Source organism: Chionomys nivalis, chromosome 2 (assembly GCF_950005125.1).
Source record: "Chionomys nivalis chromosome 2, mChiNiv1.1, whole genome shotgun sequence".
Taxonomy (NCBI): Eukaryota; Metazoa; Chordata; class Mammalia; order Rodentia; family Cricetidae; genus Chionomys; species Chionomys nivalis.
In genome coordinates, this window is record NC_080087.1 from 80272196 (window position 1) to 80297751 (window position 25556).

General features: G+C 42.1%; 1 protein-coding gene across 2 annotated transcripts in view; it reads left to right on the plus strand.

The window, feature by feature from the left end:
* Nucleotides 1-1791: 1791 nt before the first annotated feature.
* The window catches only part of LOC130864577 (carcinoembryonic antigen-related cell adhesion molecule 1-like), a 29436-nt gene continuing 5671 nt past the window's right edge, over nucleotides 1792-25556 (plus strand). The window contains exons 1-6 of one of the 2 annotated variants that reach the window (XM_057755180.1): nucleotides 1792-1855; nucleotides 2654-3017; nucleotides 3457-3467; nucleotides 4545-4808; nucleotides 5266-5520; nucleotides 19339-19622. In XM_057755180.1, the coding sequence (XP_057611163.1) occupies nucleotides 1792-1855; nucleotides 2654-3017; nucleotides 3457-3467; nucleotides 4545-4808; nucleotides 5266-5520; nucleotides 19339-19622 (1242 nt within the window). Of the gene's footprint in view, nucleotides 1856-2653; nucleotides 3018-3456; nucleotides 3468-4544; nucleotides 4809-5265; nucleotides 5521-19338; nucleotides 19623-25556 lie in introns of those variants that run through there. The other variant, XM_057755172.1, reaches the window with a different exon arrangement.

Sequence of the window (25556 nt, forward strand, 5' to 3'; positions counted from 1 at the left end):
GCCTATGATGTATGCATGTACACTGTAATTAAATATGCTGAGGTACAGTGCAACATTGAGGAAGGAGAACATGAAATTTTAAAGAGACAAAGCACTCCCTAATGAGTTCACATACATGCTGTACTTTGTGGGTCCTCTGAATGCTCTCTCAACATGTGCTAGGTTTAGATGTAAAGCAGGTCCTTAACAAGCAATATCCACATGTGACTCTATGCTGCCACCTTACTGGGAGGACCGTGTTTGATGTTATGGTTTTCATCCTTTAAATGTCTCTGTACAGGGCAATTCTTACAAGTACTACCAACTTAGGTGCATTGTGCACTAAACAATAATTCTAGTTATAAAAACTGTGGAGAGTGAAGGCTGTCCAAAGTATGCTTACATCATCATAATCGGGGAATTTTGGAGAACTTCTGGGAATGCCGACTTACTGGCCCTGAATCTGGATAACTAACACACTAGGAAGCTTGCACGATTTGGTTTGCTCTGATTTTTATTATATTTTATGTAATATTATTAAAGTGCGGTTTCTGGGTGGATGAATGTACTTCCCTTTAAAACTTAAAAGTCATAACAAAGCTATTTTACAGTGAGCAAAGGCCTTGGATATTCGGGTCCCTGAACGAGATGTACAGAAAGCTAATGCACACCCGGGAGAGGGGGTTCAACACCATCAGTCTTGGGGGAACTGCAGGTCAAAGTGGCTGTGAGTCTCACCTCAGCTGTTATAGTCTCTAGCAAAAGTCTACCTAGGTCCTCAAAGGCAGCTGCACACTGGGATCTTCCCTGGGAAACCTGGAACTCAGCTCCACTACAGCCTTTGGAGCTTGGCTACCATCCTTGTGACAGCCCAGACATGAGCTGCAGGTCTCTTCATGAACACCAGGGGGCAACAAGAAACCACATAATCAACAGGGAAGTTCCCTGAGACCTGAACATATTTTACAGCCTTGTCTCCATCCCAGTTCCAACAGACCTGGAGCTCCCTCGCATAATCATTTCCTGTGTCTCTGAGAACCCAACTCTACAAGGAGACCCTATGTAGTCCCCTCCCCATCACAACACCCATGAAGAAAGATGGGGAGGTCACAGGACAGTCACCAAGGAGAACAAAGGCATCCCAGAAGGGTCAGGGAGGGCATGGGCAGACCTGAATCACATTCAGACAGCACAGGGAGCTGGGGGGGAGGGGTGTCTTCCTGAGGCTCTCCATAGGGAGCTGGAACACACAGTCCTCTTTCTAGTACACAGGTCACCTCCTCCTGCATGTCGGATGTCAATCCCTGAGACAACTTGTATCAGACACCTGGCTGGTGACAGCAGTGACCATGGATCTTGTCCCTCCCCAGTCAACACTCAGACATTTTCCAGCCCCTAGAGATAACTGCCACTACTTCCTTGGAGTAACTCCCACTTTCCCTGAGCATTGAGATCACAGGACAGACTGAGCTCTGCTGGGTTTTTGTGTCACAAGGAAATACACTCTTGGCTATAGGAAATGCAGGGACAAGCCCCTGGGGTGAGCTGCTGTTCTGTAGGGGCACAGGACATTTCTCAGCCTAGGCTCCAAGCATGTTCTAGAACACTGAAAGAGAATGGAATAGAAGGATGGGGGCAGCACTGACACACAGACTCCACCCCAGGCCATGTGACTCCAGGAGGCATCCTCCTCTGAGAGGAGGCTCAGTTCTGGTAAGAATAGCAGAGCAGACACCAGGGCAGCCAGGCTTGTTAGCAGCCTGAGAGGCAAACCTCCTGTCCAGAGGAAGAGCCTAGACCACAGCAGAGACCATGGAGCTCTCCTCAGCCCCTCTCCACAAAGGGCAGCTACCCTGGAGAGGACTCCTGCTGACAGGTGAGGAGACATTCTCAGGGGTGTGGACAGCAGGGGAGCTCAGAGACTGGATGGGGTCTTCTGGGAGAGGGACTTTGTCTGAGGGGATACACCTGGTTTCTGCTTGAAGCCTGAGAGCAACAGGAAGCTCCCAGTGAATGTGAATTGGTAAGTGGGGAGGAAAACTCAGGGGTTCCCCACTGTGAGTTTATCAGCACTGGCCTCTGTACCCTGAAGACTGACTCCCACAACTGTGTCAGGGTGACTCTCCAAGTAAAACTCAAACTGGGGCCAGAAAACAGGATCATTTCATACACACGACCCTGAGGAATCCACAAATAAACCCCAGGCCCTGGGACAGTGATTTGCTCATAGGTGTCTGAACCTGTTCCAAGCAGTGGGGTTTAAACCAAAATCAAACCAGTTCTCCTGGACAGGAAGACAGAGCAGCAAGGAAATCTAGAAGTTGAAGTTGGGGTTGACAATGACTTCAGAAGAAACAGAGCTGGGAAGGTCAGAAAATGAAGGCTTTAGAGGAGGAGGTCAGAGAAGACATGCCTACACTCACCAAAGATTCTGATTGTGAGCAGGAATCTGAGAGGGTGAGGAGTTTGCTGTGCAGACACCCAAGAAAACAGTTTAATTCATTGGAAATATTCAGGAAATATTGAGGAATGGGAGTGATGTTGCTGACCTCCCGCAATACGACAATAACACACACACATACACACCAAGGCTGAGAGTTGAACACACTCAGGTCTCAATTTCTACCAAATGCAAAGAACTATTATTGATAGATTTTTCTCTCTTCCCTCTTAGCTTCACTTTTGATCTACTGGATCTCTCCCACCACAGCCCAAGTCACTGTGGAAGCAGTTCCACCCCACGTTGCTGAAGGGGCGAATGTGCTTCTACTCGTCCACAATCTGCCAAAGACACCCCGAGCCTTTTACTGGTACAAGGGAAAAAATAGAGATAGCAGTAATGAAATTGCACGATTTATAATGTCAGCTAATATAAATAGAGCAGGGCCTGCATACAGTGGCAGAGAGACAATATACCCCAATGGATCCCTGCTCTTCCAGAAAGTCACTCGGAATGACACCGGAGCCTACACATTGCAAATTCTAATGCAAAACTTTGATACTACGAAAGTATCCGTGCAGTTCCATGTACACCGTAAGTAATTCTCTGTAACCTCTGGATCATGGGTGGACTTAATCCTACTTCACACATAGAATTGTCAGTGCTGGATGACTGTGTTATGGTCCCCACATTGTGGCTCAAGCATTTAGTAAAGGACACAGAGTGGAGGAAACAGCAATAAATCAGGATCCCTAACTTGAATCCACCCTCAGAGAGAGGGGATGAGGTAACTCAGCCCAGGCATGTCAGACTCTGCCCATGGTCTTAGATGCTCATCATGAACATGGCCTTGATAAAGACCCTTCAGGACTCAGGTAGTGCCTGGGTGACGAAACCATGAGTTTTCACAGAGAAATGAACACCAGGTTTGTTCCAGATCCCCATTCCAGATTGGACCAGGAATGCTGAGAAGCTTATAGACTGGGCTGTATTTTGACCTCCTGTTGGAGCTGACAGGGGACAATGATTGATTGTAGGCTGGTAGCCTGTTGACCGTCAGCCTGTGAGAGCCATGTCTGAGGCAGGTTACCTGGGCATCTCCTCCTGAGATTCATTGTGCTCAGCATAGGTGGACGGGTATGAAAGGCAACCAGCCAGCTGTCCTGATGGTCTTCTGAGACCTCGCAGGAAGGTGGAGAGCCCTAAAGAGATGAGAGAAAAGTGTACAAATGGCAGCTCCCTGCCTCTGGGGGTCCAGCCCTGGGATTATTTCCTGCAGGCAAATAGTAAGAGACACTGCTTGGTGGAAGGTCAGGCCATTTCTCACATTTCAGGTTAACTTGCAGGCAACGTTCATTTACTCTGTGTCCTATTCTAGGGAAACTGAGACGGGAAACTCAGTCACTGAGTTAGGGTCACATAGGCCATGGGTGGCACAAGCTATCTGTCCACAGCCACATCTCCTGCCTCCCCACCTTGGAGACTCTATTAGGTACCCCTGAATCTTATATATCATTTCCTAGACTTAGGCTTCTTTTAGGGGTCCCTGATTCATGTCAATCAACATCAAACTCCTGACAAGAATGGCCCAGCTGAAGCCCAGCCTGACCTGAATGGCAGCCAGATCCTGATCTGTGTGCGATCTCTGACAGGCTGTCAGGTTCTCAGGGAAGCTCAATGGGAAGACTAATCATGACCTATCTCTAGGGAGTCCTGAGCAGCAAAGGCTTGGAGGGCGCTGGTCCTCACTGAGCAGTGGAGGTCAGGGCAGCTGGAGGGACTCGCACATTGTGTCCCAAGACACGCAATGGGTCAGTGAGGACCAGGAGATAACATGAGGTCTCTGATTCCAAGCCTCGAGTCTATCCATCACCACACACTGCAGCTCAGTTCCCTCCTGGGAAAGCCCTTGGTTCTCCCATACACAGCACAGGAGGCCGCATTGTCTCTGAGAGCTCAGCTACTCCATCTGCCTGGTTCTTTGCTTCCTTCCTGATTCTTTGAGGATCTGGGTTTGAGGGGAGATAGGAGACAATCTCTGTTGAAAGAAGCCCTGCAAGAATCAGAGGCACCACACAGGGCAACCTTCTCTCTGTTGTCTGCACACAGAGCACTGCTACCCAAGCCAAAATCACAAGCAACAATCCCAATCCCTTGGAGGGTGAGGACTCAGTAGCATTAATGTGTGATCCAAAGACTGAGAATACAACATACCTATGGAGGAGAAATGGCCAAAGCCTCTCAGTAGTTGACAGGCTGAAGTTGTCTGAGGGCAACAGGACTCTCACTTTACTCAGTGTTGTGAGGAATGACACAGGAGATTATGAGTGTGAAACCTGGAACCCAGTGAGCACCTCCCAAAGTGACCCATTCACTTTGAACATTACCTGTGAGTATTGTCTGCTTCATCCTGGCTACATCTGTCTATACAAAGGCTAGAGCTAGGAAACTGGGTGCTCTTGTGTTGATGACACAGACCCACCACACAGATGCCTAGGCTGACCAGGGCACAGCACAAGCACATGCATCCAGGCCCAGCACTGAGCTGGAATGGGCTGGAGAAACATCTACCTACAGAGGCTCAGAGTGATGGAGACAGGGGAAGTTCAGCCTCAGGCTAAGTGCACACGTGAGTGTGCAGTGGGGATGTTTGTGTGCTGTGCTCGAGGTGGATCAGGACTTGTGCCTGCTACATGAATATTCTTCTACTAATCTGCACCCAAGCTCTTGTTGGGACCTGCTCAGATGAGGTTATAGCACAGCTCAGAGATACTATGGCCTTCAGCACACCAGGATTGCCCTTCCCTCTGCTGATGTCACATGTGCCTTTGTTGTGTTTGCTCCAGATGGTCCAGATGTCCCAATCATGTTCCCCTCAAATACTCATTTCCATTCAAGGACAAACCTCAGCCTCTCCTGTCAAGCAGCCTCTAACCCACCCGCACAGTACTCTTGGTTTGCCAATGGAGAGCTCCTGTCATCCTCCCAAGAGCTCTTTATCCTCAACATCACTATTAATAATAGTGGACTCTATACCTGCTTTGTTTATAACTCTGTCCCTGGCCTCAGTAAGACCACAGTCAAGAACATTACTGTCCTTGGTAAGTGGATCTCTGAAATATCAGCGCCAGGTTTGGAGTGGAGTCTTTTGGCTTTCTGGGAAGACACAGAAGAATTTAATTTCCGGCCCTTGTCTATGAGAACAAAAACAACTCCATTCTCTCCTGAGCATTCTGCTCCATCCCTATGTCTGATCTTCTCCTGCTGCTCTGACTTCTCCTGGCTGATAGGGATGGAGCTTGGAGTGTGAGGAGGAGCTTCTCCCAGCCTTGGAAACCTCAGGTTGTGGGAGGGACTTCCCAGGGGAGGGAGAGCCTTAAGGTCACTATTTCTTTCTGTCACTAACACAAGCCTTCCTGTTCCCTCCATTTTCTTCTTATGACCTGTATGACATAGAGGAACACACAAAGCTTTACTGTGCTCACATTCCTTTCCCCCAAATGTAAGAAGAAAACTCCCTTCCCACAGACAGGGACCCTCAATTCAGAGCTCTGTTCCCAGCTCTGCTCCTGTCTCAGGGGTGACTTGCTTAGCTGACTTACACAGGAGGGGAAGGGAGGGTGGAGAAGGCACCTGGGACCCTAGTTCTGACTCAGGGTAAACCTAGTGACTAACAACTTGATGATGCTTTCTTCCTTACTCTTCTCAAGTTTTAAAAAAGAAATGTTGAGCTGGGCTGTAGTGGGCCATGCCTTTAACGCCAACCCTTGGGAGGCAGAGGCAGGCAGATCTCTGTGAGTTCAATGACAGCCTAATCTACAAGAGCTATTTCTAGGACAATTAAAACTGTTACACAGAGAAACCATGTCTAGAAAAACAAAAACAAAATCAAAAGTCCACTGAGTGTGGTGGTAAACACCCTTAATGCCAATACTAAGGAGGGAGAGGCAGGTAAACAATATGAGTTCAAGGCCAACCTGGTCTACATAGCAAATTCCAAGTCAGTCAAACCTACAAGTGAGACCATCCCTGAACAGAAAAGAAAAAGAAGAAAAGAAAGAAAAGAAAGGGAAAAAGTAAAATAAAATGTCACTGATGTACATAGAGCCCTTGAGGTCAGGAACAGGAAAGTCGAAAGGTGGCCTTCAGGTTAGTTGGCTCTGAACTGCGTCTGGCCACCAGCACACGAAGTGACTGCTGAGAACAGTGAACTGCACTTGCTTGGAGAACAGAGACTCCTCTGTCGAGTCTCCATGCAGAGGAGTACACAAGGAAAGTGTCCAGAGATATCTGTGGTGAGATCCAAGGATGTTGGATCATAGTCCTAGCATTTGGGAGATTGACACAGCTGGATCTCTTTTAGTTTAAGGTCAGCCTGGTCTACATAGAAAGTTCCAGGCTAGCAAGGACTGTAGAGTGATACCCTGTCCAAAAAAAAAAAAGTATGGAGGATTAGAGCTGCAGGCTGTGGTCAAGTCTGTGACCATTCACGTCTTCTCTGTGGTATTTAATTCATTTCCTTGCTGCAGGAAATAAATTTCTCTTCAAACAAATTATTTTATTTATTTATTATTTATTTTGTTTTTTCTTTCTTTTTCTGTTTTTCTTTTAAATTAAATCACTGCTTGGCCCATTAGCTCTAGCTTCTTATTGACTAAGTCTTATTACATCTTAATTTAACCCATTTCTATCAATCTGTGTATAACCACGTGGCAGTGGCTTACCAGCAAAGCTTTTCGATCTCTGGTGGTGGATCCATGGCATCTCTCTGACTCTTTCCTTCTCCCAGCATTCAGTTCTGTCTTCTCCACCTACCTAAGTTCTGCCCTATCATCAGGCCAAGGCAGTTTATTCATTAATGGTAATTAGAGCACACAGAAGGTACTCCCACATCACCTCCCCTCTTCTGTTTAAATAAAAAGGAAGGTTTTAACATTAACATAGTAAAATTACATATAACTAAACAGGTATCAAGCAAGAATTACAGTTTCAATATTTCTAATTACTTTATCTTTTATCACAACTAAGGAAAACTCTAAGTATAACTATCTATCTATTATTTAACTCCATCAAAGACTCCAGAAGGATATAATATTAGCTAAGTAAACAAGAAGTATATTGTAAGCAACTTCCAAAACTCTAGAAATTACAGAGACATCTCACTACCTGGACAGTCACCCAGTTCTGTATCTTTGGAGCATCCATCTTCAGCCTACAGGCCCATAGTATCCAGCAGACTTTTCCGCCAAACAGGAAATTTCAAAGACTGTTCCGCCTATACTGGCAGTTTGTCAGTCACATTTTTCTGTGTCCTACAGAATGCTAGCAGACTCTTTCTGTTCTTTATGAAGCAGGAATCCCGAAGGATCATCTCATCTTTAGGCAAGTTCAGCAGTCATCTCTCTGTGGTTCCTGCATATTCTGGTCTTGCAGTCCAGGCAAGAGCAATTTCTTGCCCAAATGGCTAAGCAGACTCTTTGATGCCCATCTTCCTCTCGAAGTAATTGGTGCTGTCAGGAGCAGATATGTCTCACGTCATGAAAAGTTATAATTTTCTAAAACATTTAAATACCAGATCCTGAAGGTTTCTGAAAGATTTGAAGAATATCCATTTAACTGAAATCTAATTCTATATGTCTAGAAAATCTAACTATTACAAGCTAACTATTGTAGATGATTATCTATTAACTTATATTTCTTAATTATACATTATATTTTTAAATGAGCTACACAAACATAATACCTTAATTAAGATCAGAAATACATATACATATAACAAAATTGACCTTAAATTTGTATTAATAAACCAAGATTCATGCCAATGCAAATCTCTATAGCATATTCCCCTTTAAATATAAACAATCATTTATGGACACTATTTGGGAATATGGGCATAGTTTTTTTCTCTCCAAACTTCTTCCTGCTGTTTATTGGGTAAAGTAATTTTTGAGGGGTGTATATTATTATTATTATTATTATTATTATTATTATTTTATTACATTAAAAATACCAATCCAAACTCCCACTCCCTCCACACACCCTCCCTTCTCTCCCTGCTCCAATCCTAAGGGAGGACAAGGCACACTGTCCCGTGGCAAGTTCAAGGCCCTCCCTAATATATCTAGGTTGAGCAAGATATGCATCCAAAGAGAATAGGATCCCCCAAACCAGTAAATGCTGTAGAGAAAAATCCCAGTGCTACTTACTGTCAGTGGCCCCTCAGTCTGCTCCAACTCTCAACCACATTCAGAGGGACTAGTTTGATCCCACGCTCATTCACTCCCAGTCTAGTTGGAGTTGTTGAGCTCCCATTAGCTCAGGCAAACTGTCTCAGTGGGTGAACCCTCACGGTCTTGACCTTCTTGCTCAAATCCTCACTCCTTCTATTCTTCAACTGGACCTTGGGAGCTCAGTCCTGTGCTCTGATGTAGGTATCTGCCTCTGTTTGCATCTGTTGTTGGATGAAGGATCTATGGTGATATTTAAGATAATCATCAGTCTGACTACAGGGAAAGGCCAAGTCAGGCACCCTCTCCTCTATTGCTTAGGGTCTTAAATGGGTTCATCCTTGTGAATTCCTGGGAATTTTTCTAGAGCCAGGTTTCCAGATAACCCCATAATGGCTTCCTCAATCAAGATATCTCTTTCCTTGCTCTCACATCTGTCTTTCCTCCATCTCGACTATCCCATTCCCTCAAGTTCTCCTCAACCCTCCTCTTCTCCCCTTCCTTTTACCCCACAACTCCCTTGCTCCTAATTTTGTCAGGCAATCTTGTCTGTTTCCGATTCCCAAGTGGGTCTATATATGTTTTATTTTGAGTTCATCTTAATACTTAGCTTCTCTAGAATTATGAACTATAGGCTCAATGTCCTTTGTTTATGGCTAGTATCCACTTATGAATGAGTGCATACCATATTCATTTTTTTGGTTCTGGGTTACCTCATTCAGGATAGTGTTTTCTAATTCTATCCATTTGCATGCAAAATTCAAGATGTCATTGTTTTTTTACCACTGAGTAGTACTCTAATGTGTAAATGTGCCACACTTTTTTTTTTTTTATCCATTCTTCAGTTGAGGGAAATCTAGGTTGTTTCCAGGTTTTGGCTATTACAAATAATGCTGCTATGAACATAGTTGAACAAATGCTTTTGTAGTACAGTTGAGCATCTTTGGGTATATTCCCAAGAGTGGTATTGCTGGATCCTGAGGTAAGTTGATTCCCAGTTTTCTGAGAAAACGCCATAATAATTTCCAAAGTGGTTGCACAAGTTTGCATTCCCACCAGCGATAGATGAGTGTTCCCCTTACTCCATATCCTCTCCAGCATAAGCTATCACGGGTGTTTTTTATGTTAGCCATTCTGACAGGTGTTAGATGGTATCTCAGAGTTGTTTTGATTTGCATTTCCCTGATAGCTCTTTTGGTCATTTGAAATTTTTCTGTTGAGAATTCTCTGTTTAGTTCAGTAAACAACTTTTTAATTGGGTTATTTTAAATTTTAAGGTCTAATTTCTTGAGTTCTTTATATATTTTGGAAATCAGACCTTTGTCTGATGTAGGGTTGGTGAAGATCTTCCATTCAGTAGGTTGCCTTTTTGTCTTATTGACTGTGTCTTTTGCATTATAGAAGCTTCTCAGAGGAGGTCTCGTTTATTTATTGTTGCTCTTATTGTTTGTGCTATTGGGGTTATATTTAGGAAGTGGTCTCCTGTGCCCATGCATTGAAGGCTACTTCCCACTTTCTGTTCTATCAGTGTGGTCAGATTTATATTGAGGTCTTTAATCCATTTGGACTTGAATTTTGTGCATGGTGATAGATATGGATCTATTTTTATTCTTCTACAGGTTGACATCCAGTTATGCCAGCACCATTTGTTGAAGATACTTTCTTTTTTCCATTGTATAACTTTAGTTTCTTTGTCAAAAATTAAGTGGAATAATATCCGGGTCTTCAGTTAGATTCCATTGGTCAATATCTCTGTTTTTATGTCAATACCAAGCTGTTTTGATTACTGTAGTTCTGTAATAGAGTTTGGTGTGAGGGATAGTAATGCGTCTGGAAGTTCCTTTATTGTTTAGGATTGTTTTGGCTATCCTGGATGTTTTGTTTTTCCATATGAAGTTGATTATTATTCTTTAGAGTTCTGTGAAGAATTTTGTTGGAATTTTAATGGGGATTGCATTGAATCTATAAATTGCTTTTGCTAGGATTGCCATTTTTACTATGTTGATCCTTCCTATCCAAGAGCATGGGAGATCTTTCCATTTTCTGGTGTCTTCTTCAATTTCTTTCTTCAAAGACCTAAAATTCTTGTCAAAAGGTCTTTCTCTTTCTTGGTTTGTGTTACCCCAAGATATTTTATGTTGTTTGTGGCTATTGTGAAAGGTAATGTTTCTCTGATTTCCATCTCAGCCTCTTTATCTTTTATGTATAGAAGGGCTATTGATTTTTTTTCGTTGATCTTGTATCCTGTCATGTCACTGAAGGAATTTATCAACTGTAGGAGTTCTCTGGTAGAGTTTATCGAGCTACTTATGTACACTATCATATCATCTGCAAATAACAAGTTTGATTTCTTCCTTTCCAATTTGAATCTCCTTGTTCTCCTTATGTTGTTTTATTTCTATTGCTAAAACTTCAAGAACTATGTTGAAGAGATATGCAGAGAGTGGAGAGCCTTGTCTTGTTTCTGATTTTAGTGGAATCACTTTGAGTTTCTCTCCATTTAATTTGATATTATCTGTATGCTTGTTGTATATTGCTTTTATTATATTTAGATATGATCCTTGTATCCCTAATCTCTTCAAGTCCTTTATCATGAAGGGGTGTTGAATTTTATCAAATGATTTTTTAGCATCTAATAAAATGATTATAAGTTTTTTTTTATTTCAGCTTATCCATATGATGAATTAAATTGATAGTTTTTTGTATGTTGAACTAGCCCTGCATCTCTAAAATGAAGCCTACTTGATCATTAAGGATGATTTTTTTTGATGTGTTCCTGGATTAAGTTTGCCAGTATTTTATTGAAAATTTTTGCATTGATGTTCATGAGTGAGATTGGTCTATAATTCTCTTTTTTGGTTGAGTCTTTGTGTGGTTTTGTTAGCAGCGTAACCGTAGCCACAAAAAAAGAGTTTGTCAAAGACCCTTCTGTTTCTATTATGTGGAACACTTTGAAAAGTATAGGTATTAGCCCTTCTTGAAAGTTCTGGTAGAATTCTGTACTAAAGCCATTCGGGCCTAGGCTTTTATTGGTTGAGAGGTTTTTGGTGACAGCTTCAATCTCCTCGTGGCTTATAGGTTATTTGAATTGTTCAACTGGTCTTGATTTAGTTTTGGTATATGGTATCTATCTAAAAAATTGTCCATTTCTTTTACATTTTCCAATTTTGTGGAGTACTGGCTTTTGTAGTAGGACCTAATGATTCTCTTAATTTCCTCAATTCAGAGGAATTGTCTGTTCTTATGTCTCCTTTTTCATTTATGATTTTATTAATGTGGATGTTCTCTGTCTGTCTTTTGATTAGTTTGGATAAGGGTTTGTCAATCTTGTTTTTTCTCAAAGAACCAGCTCCTTGCTTCATTGATTCTTTGTATTGTTTTCTGTGTTTCTATTTTGTTGATTTCAGCTCTCAATTTGACTATTTCCTATCTTGTACTCCTCCTAGGTGAGTCTGCCTCTTTTTCTTTCTAGAGCTTTCAGGTGTGTTACTAAGTCACTAATGTGAGCTTTCTCAATTTTCTTTATGTGAGCACTTAGTGCTATGAATTTTCTTAGCACTGCTTTCATCATGTCCCATAGGTTTGGATATGTTGTACCTTCATTTTCATTGTATTCAAAGAAGACTTTAATTTCTTTCTTTATTTCTTCCATGACCAGTTCAGTAGTTGATTGTTCAGTTTCCATTATTTTGTAGGCTTTCTGGGAGTAATATTGTTGTTAAATTTTAACTTTACTCAATGGTGATCCAATAAGACACAGAAGGTTACTACAATTTTTTTTTCATATCTTCGGAGGTTTGCTTTGTTATTGAATACGTGATCAATTTTAGAGAAGGTACCATGAGGTATATAAAGGTATATTCTTTTCTGTTTGGGTGGAATGTTCTATAGATGTCTGTTAAGTCTATTTGATTCATGACATCTGTTAGTTCTCTTATTTCTCTATGAAGTTTTTGTCTGGTTGACCTGGTGATAGAGGGGTGTTGAAATCTCCTAGTATTAGTGTGTGGGGTTTGATGTGAGATTTAAGTTTTAGTAATGTTTCTTTTACATATATGGGTGCTCTTATATTAGGAACATAGATATTCAGGATTGAGACTTTGTCTTCATGAATTGTTCCTGTCATGAGTATAAAGTGTCCTTCTCCATCTCTTCTGATTGGTTTTAGTTTGAAAATCAATGTTGTTAGATATTAGGAAAGCCACACCCATTTGTTTCTTAGGTCCGCTTGATTGGAAAACCTTTTCCCAAGCCTTTACTCTGAGGTAGTGTCTGTCTTTGAGGTTGAGGTGTGTTTCTTGTAAACAACAGAATGCTGAATCCTGTTTACGTATCCATTCACTTAGCCTGTGTCTTTTTATAGGTGAATTGAGTCCATTAATATTAAGCAATATTAATGACTACTGGTTGTTAACTCTGGTTATTTTTCAGTAGTAGTATTTGTGTGTTTCCCTTCTTTGAGTTATGCTGGTGGTGGTTATTGGATGTCTGTGTTATTGTGGGTATAGTTAACTTCCTTGGGTTGAGGACTTCCTTCTAGTATTTTCTGTAAGACTGGGTTTGTGGATACATGTTGTTTAAATCTGTTTTGGCATGGAATATCTTCTTTTCTCCTTCAATGGTGAATGAAAGCTTTGCTGGGTATAGTAGTCTGGGTTTGCATCCATGGTCTCTTAGTGTCTGCAGTACACCTATCCAATACCTTCTGGCTTTCATGGTTTTCATTGAGAAGTCAGGTGTAATTCTGATAGGTTTACCTTTATATGTTACTTGACCTTTTTCCTTTGCAGCTCTTAATATTCATTCTTTGTTCTGTATGTTTTGTGTTTTGATTGTTATATGGCAAGGGGATTTTTTTTTTGATCCAGTCTATTTGGTATTCTGTAAGCTTCTTGTACCTTCCTAGGGATATCCTTCTTTAGGTTGGGAAAGTTTTCTTATATGATTTTTTTGAATATATATTCTGTGCCTTTGAGCTGGAGCTCTTTTCCTTGTTCTACCCCTATTATTCTTAGGTTTTGTTTTCTCATGGTGTCCCAGATTTCCCGAATGTTTTGTGTTAAGAATTTGTTGTACTTAATGTTTTCTTTAACCAATGAATCTATTTCCTCTATAGTATCATTAGCGCCCGGAATTCTTTCTTCTATCTCTTGTATTCTGTTAGTTATACTTGTCCTTGTCATTCCTGCTCATTTACTCAGATTTTCTATATCCAGAATTCCCTTGGTTTGAGTTTTCTTTATTATCTCTATTTCAGTCTTCAAGTCTTGAACTGTTTCCATCACCTGTTTGCTTTTTTTTTTCTTTTCTTGGGTTTCTTTGAAGGATTTGTTAATTTTTTTCCAATGTTTTTTCTTCTCTTCTGTTTCTATAAGGGAGTTTTTAACTTCCTCTTTAAAGGTCTCCATCATTTTCTTTTTTTTTCGTATTCTTTTTTTTTTTATTGAAAAAAAATTTTCCACCTCCTCCCAGCCTCCCATTTCCTTCCCCTCCTCCCGCCCCTCTCCCCCTCGCCCCACTCCTCTTCTCCTCCCTCTCCAGCCCCAAGAGCAGTCAGGGTTCCCTGCCCTGTGGAAAATCCAAGGTCCTCCCCCCTCCATCCAGGTCTAGGAAGGTGAACATCCAAACTGTCTAGGCTCCCACAAAGCCAGAACATGAAGTAGGATCAAAACCCTGTGCCATTGTCCTTGGCCTCTCATCAGCTCTCATTGTCCGCCATGTTCAGAGAGTCCAGTTTTATCCCATGCTTTTTCAGTCCCAGTCCAACTGGCCTTGGTGAGCTCCTAATAGATCAGACCTACTGTCTCAGTGGGTGGGTGCACCCCTCGTGGTCCTGACTTCCTTGCTCATGTTCTCCCTCCTTCTGCTCCTCGTTAGGACCTTGGGAGCTCAGTCTGGTGCTCCAGTGTGGGCCTCTGTCTCTAACTCCATCCATCGCTAGATGAAGGTTCTATGGTGATATGCAAGATACTCATCAGTATGGCTATAGGATAGGGTCATTTCAGGTTCCCTATCCTCAGCTGCCCAAGGAAATAACTGGAGACATTGCCCTGGCACCTGGTAGCCACTCCAGGTTCAAGTCTCTTGCCAACCCTTAGGTGGCTCCCTTAACTAAGATATGTGCTTCCCTGCTCACCTATCCAACCTTCCTTTATCTCCAATCATCCCGTTTCCCCAAGTTCCCCCCATCCTCTCCTTCACACTTTTCTCTCCCCATCTCCCCTTACCCCCATCCCACCCCACCCCCAAGATTCCAATTTTTTTCCCGGCAATCTTGTCTACTTCCCATAGCCAGGAGGATAACTATATGTTTTTCCTTGGGCTCACCCTCTTATTTAGCTTCTTTAGGATCACAAATTATAGACTCAGTGGCCCCTATCCATGGCTAGAAACCAATTATGAGTGAGTACATCCCATGATCTTCTTTTTGGGTCTGGGTTACCTCGCTCAGGATAGTATTTTCTATTTCCATCCATTTGCATGCAAAATTCGAGAAGTCATTGTTTTTTACCGCAGAGTAGTACTCTAATGTATATATATTCCACACTTTCTTCATCCATTCTTCCATTGAAGGACATCTAGGTTGCTTCCAGGTTCTGCCTATTACAAATAATGCTGCTATTAACATAGTTGAACAAATGCTTTTGTCATATGATAGGGCATCTCTTGGGTATATTCCCAATCATTTTCAATAAGTTACGTTTAAAGTTGTTTTCTTCTACTTCTTCTGGGTTAGGATGATCAAGTCTTCCTTTTGTGTGTCTGATGGGTTTTGGTGTTACATGTTGCTTTTTAGGATGTTGGAGGAATTCTTGCATTGGCGCCTACCCATCTCTTCCTTCAAATGAGGCCGGCAGTGTCTTGGCATATTGGTCTAATACTTCTTATGGCTGTTTCTTAGGTCTCCTCAGTATAGGAGCAAGCTCCCAAGTACCCTCAGTATTGAATGAAGCAATCTACATTCCTGGGTTCCACTGAGCTCAAGGGGAAAAGGCAGGTGTGGGGAGGGATGGGTTTGGGGATAGCCCAGCCACAGGAATACTCCCTGCTGGCTGGCTAAGAAAGACAAGAGAGTTGGGGAGGGGCCCCTGGGTTTTGTCCCACTGGGAAAGTCCCAGAGAATGGGGCTTCTGGCTGTCCAGCCCTGTGGCTGTTGACTTACCTCCCAGCTCCCTTCAGTATTGGAGCAATCGATGTTCTAGGGTTACAATGAGCTCACAGGTGAACAGGGCAAGGGGTGTGTTTTTGAGGGGTATTCAAGGCAACATTTCAGTAGGTCTTGTTCCATGAAACCATATTGGTCTGGAAGCAATTCATAGGTTCTCATCTTGGGCAAAGCACATCTATCTCCAGCAGTGGATCCATACATGTATTTTGGTTTTTCGAGACAGGGTTTCTCTGTGAAACTTTAGTGCCTGCCTGGAACTCACTCTGTAGACCAGGCTGCACTTGAACTCACAGAGATCCACCTGCCTCTGCCTTCTGAATGCTGGGGTTAAAGGCATTTGCCACCACTGCCCAGCTCAAATAGAAATTCCTTAGTTTGGTATTTCACCAAGCCCAGAAGTGTAGGCTTCAACACCTTTAAGATTAGCTGGGCCTGTGGTGATATGCAAGATATTCATCAGTATGGCTATAGGATAGGGTCATTTCAGGTTCCCTATCCTCAGCTGCCCAAGGAACTAACTGGGTACATTGCGCTGGGCACATAGGAGCCCCTCTAGGTTCAAGTCTCTTGTCAACCCTAAGATGGCTCCCTTAATTAAGATATATACTTCCATGCTCCCATGACCACCCTTCCTTTATTCCAACCATCCCATTCCCCCAAGTTCCCCCCATCCTCCCCTTCTCACTTTTCTCTCCCCATCTCCCCTTACCCCTATTCCACCCCACCCCCACGATCCCAATTTTTTGCCCGGCAATCTTGTCTACTTCCCATATCCAGGAGGATAACTATATGGTTTTTTTTGGGGGGGGGGTTCACCTTCTTATTTAGCTTCTTTAGGATCACAAATTATAGACTCAACGCCCTTTATTTATGACTAGAAACCAATTATGAGTGAGTACATCCCATGTTCATCTTTTTGGGTCTGGGTTACTGTTGAGGGAGCTGTGGGCTGCATTCCTGCCACCCAGTTCCCGGCCACCTAGCTAGCTTATACCCCGAAATAACAACACACAAATTGTATTCTTTTAAACACTGCTTGACCCATTAGTTTTAGCCTCTTAATGGCTAATTCTTTACATCTTGCGTAAGCCATATTTAGTAATCTGTGTAGCACGAGTCTTACCAGTAAAGATTTAGCATGTCTGACCTTGCGGCTTACTTTGTCGTGTCTGCCCCAAAGAGCAGCAGCATGGCATCTCTGACCTTACTTCCCTTCTTCCCAGCATTTTATTCTGTCTACTCCACCCACCTAAGGGCTGGCCTATCAAATGGGCCAAGGCAGTTTCTTTATTAATTAACCAATGAAAGCAACAGATTAGAAAGAAGTCACTCCCACATCATTTCCCCTTTTTCTGTTTAAACAAAAGAGAAAGCTTTCATTTTAACATAGTACAATTACATATAGCAAAACAGTTATAAAGCAAGAATTACAGTTATAGTATCTATATCTATGTTATCTTTTATCATAACTAAGTATAACTATAACTATAATTAACCATTTTTTAACTCCATCAAAGACTCCAGAAGGATATAATATCACCTAAGCAAACAAGAAGTCCAAAACTCTAAAAATGACAGAGACATCTCGCTGTCTGGACAGTCACCCAAAATTCAGGCCCATTGTATTCAGCAGACTTTTCCATGAAGCAGGAAATTTTAAAGGCAGTTCAGTCACTATCTGTTGTGTCCTGCAGAATGTCTCGCAAATTCTTTTATGAAGCAGGAACCCCAAAAGACCATCTCATCTTTAAGCAAATTTAGCAGTCCTCTCTCTGAGGGTTCTTTGTGTCCAGTTTATACAACAGTCCAGGCAAGAGCAGTTTCTTGCCCAAATGGCTAAAAAACTCCATAAGGAGCCTCTCCGATGCCCATCTTCCTCTCGAAGTAGATTGGTGCTGCCAGGAACAGGTGTGTCTCATCGTCATGAAAAACCCTAATTTATTAAAACATTTAAATGCCATATTCTGTAGTCTTTGAAAGATATGAAGAATGCCTATCTAACTGAAATACATCTCTATATATCTAGAAAATCTAACTAACGTGACTACAAGCTTTACTATTATCGATGATTATCCATTAGCAACCTATATTTCCTAATTATACATTACATTTTTAAATGAACTACACAATCACAATACCTTAATCAAGATCATAAATACATATACATAAAACAAAATTGACCTTAAAATCCATACTAATGCTGTGAGGGATGCCATTTAAAAACAGGAGGCAGAAGGATGAATTGAAGGCCTCAAAAAGGAAAAGAGTGAAGAGAGTACAAAAAAAAGAGTACAAAAAGACTAAGAGTACAAAAAAAGAATAAAGAGAATACAAAAAGAATGAAAAAAAAATGACAGAGTATATCCCCAGAGACAAAGAAAAGAGTAAGTTTAAAAGAGACCATCAGACTATTACAAATAATGCTGCTATGAACATAGTTGAACAAATACTTTTGTAGTATGATAGGGCATTTCTTGGGTATATTCCCAAGAGTGGTATTGCTGGGTCCTGGGGTAGGCTGATCCAGAATTTCCTGAGAAACTGCCACACTAATTTCCAAAGTGGTTATATCTTGCATATCACCATAGAACCTTCATCTGGCAATGGATGGAGATAGAGACAGAGACCCACATTGGAGCACCGGAATGAGCTCCCAAGGTCCCAATGAGGAACAAAAGGAGGGAGAACATGAGCAAGGAAGTCAGGATTGCGAGGGGTGCACCCACCCACTGAGACAGTGGGACTGATCTATTGGGAGCTCACCAAGGCCAGCTGGACTGGGACTGAAAAAGCATGGGATAAAACCGGACTCTCTAAACATGGCGGACAATGTGGGCTGATGAGAAGCCAAGGACAATGGCACTGGGTTTTGATCCTACTTCATGTTCTGGCTTTGTGGGAGCCTAGCCAGTTTGGATGCTCACCTTCCTAGACCTGGATGGAGGGGGGAGGACCTTGGACTTTCCACAGGGCAGGGAACCCTGACTGCTTTTCGGACTGGAGAGGGAGGGGGAGAGGAGTGGGGGAAGGGAGAGAGGAGTTGGGGGTTGGGGAGGAAAATGGGAGACTGGGAGGAGGCGGAAATTTTTTTTTCAAAAAAAAATAAAAAAACTACAAAAGCATAAAAAAAGATTAGCTGGGCCATCTGAACCCCATGATATATTATTTAATAAAAAAGAAAGAGAAGGCTATTTTATAATGGAGGGACCTGACTATTCACACTCACAGAAAGTGTGAACAAGAATTTGCACAAAAATCAATGGGGAAAATATCTCCCACTATGAGATTTGTGGTCATGTGGGCTGAAGGGACTCCTAGTGTGGAACCTGCACATATACCCTGAGTGGAGGGTCACTGTGGGTGATCTGGGTAGGAAGAAGATTCAGCTCTCTCTTTACAGATTGTATCTTGAACCTAAACATGCGATCTTCCAGAGGGCCATGTCATTCTGTGGGCCCTGTGAGCTGGCTAAGATCTCTAAGGTTGAAGGACTCTCAGCTGTTCCCTCCACTGCTTATCCACAGAGTCAGTGACTACACCCTCCATCCAAGTCAGCAACACCACAATCAAAAATCAGGTCTCTGTGTTCCTGACCTGCTTCCCAAAGGACACTGGGATCTCCATCCATTGGATCTTCAATGACCAGAACCTGAGATTCACACGTAGGATGAAGCTAGATCTGAACAACAAAACTCTCGTAATATTTCCTGTCAGGAAGGAGGATTCCGGGAAGTATCAGTGTGAGGCCTCCAATCCAATTAGTTCCAAGAGGAGTGACCCCATCCAGCTGGACATAATAGGTGAGTGACCTCCCCTCCCTTCTTACCCCATAGTGTTGGGGGTGGGGCAAATTCTTTATCAGCGTTGTGCAAAATGGGTAAAAGTCATCAAAAGAAAAACATGGCTAAAGATCCAAATACATTTAGCTTAGTGATGGATACATGTTAATCTCATGATAAACACCACACAAGCTGCACGCCTTGAACCCCAGCCAGCACACCAGAGGCAGAGACAGCAGAGACAAGTGGATGTCTATGAGTTTCCACTCACCCTGGTCTTTGTAGTGAGTTCCAGGTTAGCCAGAGCTGCATAGTAAGGAGAGAGAGAGAGAGAGAGAGAGAGAGAGAGAGAGAGAGAGAGAGAGAGAGAGCATGAAGCAGGAGGAATAGGAGCACAAGGTCAGCCCAGGTTACATTTTGAGACCCTGTCAATGATAACACCAACAATAGATTGATCAATACAGCAATAGAAATTCAAAGTGATTAAGAATTTAGGGTTGCCAGGCAAAAATTGGAAACTTGGGGGTGGGGGTGGGGTGGGGGTAAGGAGAGATGAGGAGAAAAAAGTGAGAAGGGGGATGGGGAGAGCTTGGGGGAATGGGACGGTTGGGATGGAGGAAGGGTGGATATGGGAGCAGGGAAGTATATATATTAATGAAGGGAGCCATTTTAGGGTTGGCAAGAGACTTGACTCTAGAGGTGTCCCCAGGTGTCCATGGACATGTTCCCAGCTAGAACCTTGGGCAGCTGAGGAGAGGGAGCCTGAAATGGCCCTATCTTATAGCCATACTTATGAATATCTTGCATATCACCATAGAAACTTCATCTGGCCATGGATGAAGCTAGAGAGGGAGACCCACATTGGAGCACTGGACTGAGCTCCCAAGGTCCAAATGAGAAGCAGAAGGAGGGAGGACATGAGCATGAAAGTCAGGATCGCGAGGGGTGTGCCCACCCACTGAGATGGTGGGGCTGATCTAATGGGAGCTCACCAAAGCAAGTTAGACTGGGACTGATGGAGCATGTGATCAAACAAGACTCTCTGAACATGTTGGACAAGGAGGGCTGACTGAGAAGCCAAGGACAATGGCACTGGGTTTTGATCCTACTGCATGTACTCATTTGTGGGAGCCTAGTCTGTTTGGATGCTCACCTTCCTAGACCTGGATGGAGGGGGGAGGACCTTGGACTTCCCTGTAACATGAAGTGGTCAGGTCTGCTTGTTTGTTGTTGGGGTTTCTGTCCTGCCTGTACCCTAGCTGTTTAGCCCCAACAAAAAATCACACAGAGATCTCTATAAATTATAAGCTGATTGGTGCATTAGCTCTAGCCTCTCACTGGCTAACTCTCACATCTTGATTAACCCATTTTTCTTATCTATGTTAGCCATGTGGCTCAGTAACTTTTTCAGTGGAGCAGATCACATCCTGCTGTTTCAGTGATCTGGGCAGGAGTGAGAGGAATCAACTTCCACCTTCCCAGAATTCTCTTGTTCTCATTACATAATTTCTACTTCCTGTCTGGTTTTCCTGCCTGGCCAATCAGCTTTATTTATAACATGATTGACAGAATACAGACAATTCTCCTGCACCACTTTCCCCTCTTTAAAAAAAAAAAAAAGGAAAATATCCATAGTCCATGTTTTGGGAATGTAGGTGTAGTATTTCAGGCTACTTCCAGCTGGTTGGGGGTGCTGATAATCCTATGGGGACCTAAAGAAAATTTAGAATTACGATCTGACTGAAGTATCCGGTGAGTCTTGATCATGTCAGGAAGCAGTCTTGGACCTGTTCTGGATGAAGAACTCAGACATCTGGGCCATCTGTTCCTGTCGGAGATTTCTCAGGTGACCTTCCTTGATCAAATTGGATTTTTCTTAACTCTGAATAAATCCAAAGCCTCTCATTTTCTGTGGAAACAAAAGCAAAATCTCCTCTCCAAAGTAACATACCTTTTGACTTCAATTTTGAAGCCAAGGTATTTTCAAAATATCTACCTTGGATTAATTCTGCAGCATTTATAAGCAAATATCTTTTAGCAGCTGTTATTCCTTCCTCAGCATTCAAACAATTCAAAGAGAGCATAATAACATACAGTATCAAGATTCTCTGTGTATTTTCCATCTTTATGTGGTTTTATTTTAACCTCTATTTCTTTTATTTTTACTTTTAACTTTTGGCTTTTTGAGACAGGTTCTCTGTATATCTTTGTCCTGGAATTCCCTCTGTAAACCAGGCTGTCCTTGAACTCACAGAGATCCATCTGTCTCTGCCTCCCAGGATCCTTTCTTTCTTTCTTTCTTTCTTTCTTTCTTTCTTTCTTCCTTTCTTCCTTTCTGAACTTTAATCTTTAGCCTGTATATATTTTTAATACACTGTAAAACATTTAGAGGTTTTCTTACTCTTTGAATCTCTCTTTACTGTATATCTTTCTTTTTCTGACTACATGGGTCTTTAATTTGCTAAGGAATATGGAGAAGTTTTTTGCCACAACTTGATGGTGTTTTAAGGTCCTTGCCAGGAAGCAAGCTGCAACAGTGTGGAAACAAAACTGAAAAACTCCCAGGCCTGTTCATGTTATACTTCCCACAGGGCAGGGAACCCTGACTGCTCTTTGTACTGGAGAGGTAGGGGGAGAGGGATGGAAGGAGGGGGAGGGAAATGGGAGGAGGGGAGGAGGTGGAAATTTTTAAGTAAAAATAAATAAATGAAAAAAAAAGAATTTAGGGTCTAAGTCAAGCACACAGACTATCCTCAGAATGTAGTAAAATATTCATGTTACTCTACAACCCTCTCATTCATTCAAATCTTCTTTCAAGTATTTCTTACACCTAATAAGAATACTGCAGACTCTGGTCTTATTGTGTTCAGTAAGGGACAAGGACAGGAGGAAGCAATACATTTTTCACTGTAGACATATTGTTTCCAAGTACTTTGTTTCCAAGGTTTGTTTTTATCCATAAATGTAAAATCCATAGATAGCAAGGACCTGTATTAAGTGATACTATATCTGCATATTTATACATTTCGTGTGCATGTCCCACGCCCATGAGTGGAGGTCAGAAGGCAATTTGTGGAAGCCAATTCTCCAGGGACTGAGAACTGAACTAAGGTGGGTGAGCAAGTCCTTTATCTGCTAAGGCATTTCACCAGACAAAATTTGTTTGTACATTTTATTTATGTGTGGCATTTGTGAGTAGATACTCTGGGAGGGGGGAGTATGGCAGCCTCTCTTACCTGATGGTCTATCTTATTGGCCCATATACTCAGTTTCTGATCCTCATGCTGATATTTACACCATGACCTCCTTGCACAAGACTCTTTTTCTGTTAACTTTTTTTGGTGTTGCATAATATATGTGTGTGTATACATATATATGTCTCTCTCTCTAAATATATATATATACATATATACATGGATACCCATATATATGTATATGTGTGTGTGTGTGTGTCTGTGTGTGTGTACATACACACATGTGGACTGGAGAAATGACTCAACAATTAAGAGTACTAGCTGCTCTTTCAAAGGACAGGTTCAATTCCCAGCACCCACGTGGTAGCATATTACTGTCTGTAACTGAGTTCCATGGAATTCAGTACCTTCTGTTGTCTTCCTCAGGTACCAAGCATGCACATGGTGCAAAGACATACAAGGCAAAACACCCATACATAGAAACCATTTTTAATTTTTAGATATGCCATTGTAGAGTTCTGAAATGTACAGCTCAGTGGCAGAAGGTATGTTCATATTGCTGTGTAAACACCATCATTGTCCATTTATAAAACTTCTCATAATCTATCCCACCCCTACAATCTTGGATGTAGTTACTGAGTTAGCATAAGGTATATTCATATTGCTGTGTAAACACCATCATTGTCCATTTCCAAAACTTCTTGTAATATATCCCACCCCCTACAATCCTGGATTCAGTTACTGAGTTGAATGTAATTCTCTACTCTTTTGAGGAGCCACAGTGCCGTGTCTCACGGTTACATTTTACCCTCCCATTGAGTGATGCCCCAGAGCTCTAATATCTTTATATATTCCAACTCTCTTGCTTCCTGTCTGTGATTTTAATGGTATGCATCCTAAGAGATGTACGTGCTGCTTTATTGTGACTTTGATTTCCCTTTGGTCAGTGGCTGAGAAGTGAAGTGGTGCCTCTTTCCCTGTGCTTCTTGGCCATGCACACACTTTCTATCAAGTCCATACCTTCCTACTCTTGTCTTCTGTATTTCAGCTGGGTTCTTTGATAAGTATTTTCTGCTGTTCTGAAGTAGACTTTTCACTTCCTCGTATAGTTCTTTGTTTATTGTTACTAATGGCTTTTAAATTGATGTCATAACAGAATATGTTTAAGAGAAACAATATCTAGATACAGTTTGGAAGGATTAATTCAACTTAATTAACGCATCTGTTACTTCCCTTATCCTTCTGTGCTAAGACATTTGAAATTTATTGTTCACTTCTTTGCAATCCGTTATAGTGGACTATAATCTGCCTGCTGTGTCATACCTCTCAAAACTTAACCCTCTGGTCTGTCTGAAACCTTGTGCCCTTGGCCAGAAACTCCCCCATCCCTCCTGCTGCCACTCAGTCTCTGGTAACCTTCACTCTTCTCTGTTTGTCCGCAGAGATTGTGAGATTCTCCTGAAAGAGATCATCTGCCTTTCTGTGCAGGGTTTATCTCACTCAGCATCATGTACTCTAGGATCTTTCACATAACCACATTGACAGAACCACCTTCTTTTTTTTTTTTTTTTTTTTTTTTTGGTTTTTCGAGACAGGGTTTCTCTGTGGTTTTGGAGCCTGTCCTGACATTCTCTTTACTTACTCATCCATGAATAGACATTTACTGTCCTTGATTATTGTGAAAAATGCCCCAAAGACCTGCTGGGTCACATGACTGATAACATCATCTGATGCACATTTTCAATTTTGCTTAAATCCAATTTATCTATTTTGTTGCTGCCTACGCATCTGGCATCATAACAAAGAAACCAGGCCAAGCCCAGTTTCAAGATGCTTTCATCCTGTCCCTTGAAAGTCTGATGGTTTTCAGCTCTGATCCATTTTAGGTCTTTGATCCATTTAGAGTTGACTTTTATATGATGTTAGCTGAAGGCTTAACTTCACTCTTTTGCCTGGATATCCCATTTCACCAACATCGCTTGTTTAAAAGATCATTCTTCCATCATAGAACAATCTTAGCAGCCTGATCAAAACTCATCTGGTCACAGAGGTGCAGTTGGACAGTGAGAATGCCTTCCAAGTCCTGTAACTCAGCAGGACAACCCTGTGTGGCACTGACCAATTCAAAGGAGCCAGCAGAGACAAATGTCCTTAACAACTGTGAAAATGGCAAATGAAGTGATGGATGTGCCACCTGCTCGGGACTGACAACACATTATAATATATGTGCAAAAACTGTGCCCCACAAACACATTCATAGTAACAACTAATCTTTAATCTAATCATTGGCCAGTGTGCATGAGCAGTTCTGGGCTTTCCAATTCTACTTCACTGATCTGTATGTCTGCCTTTATTTTATATTTTGATTATTGAAGCTCTGTACTAAAATTATGAAATCACCAAGGATGTCCCGCGATTTTGTTCATTTTTGTCAAGATACTTTTAAGGCACTCACCTCTCACCGCAACTCTTAGGGGTAGAGACAGGTGGATGTCTGAGAGCTTGAGGTCAGCCTCGTCTATGTAGTGAGTTCCAGGATTTTCTATTTCTGTACCAGATGCTCCTAGGATTTTGATCTGATGTGCATAGAGCTGATAGACTATTTTCAGTAATATTATCATCTACTAAAAAAAAGGCTTTCAGGCAAGCTAATTCATGCTGATAATTCCAGTCACACAAGAAACTGAAGCAGGAGTTTCATAGCTCTAAGGGTGTCTAACATAGCCAATTTAAGTCCAGCCTGATTAATTTAGTGACATCCTGTTTCAA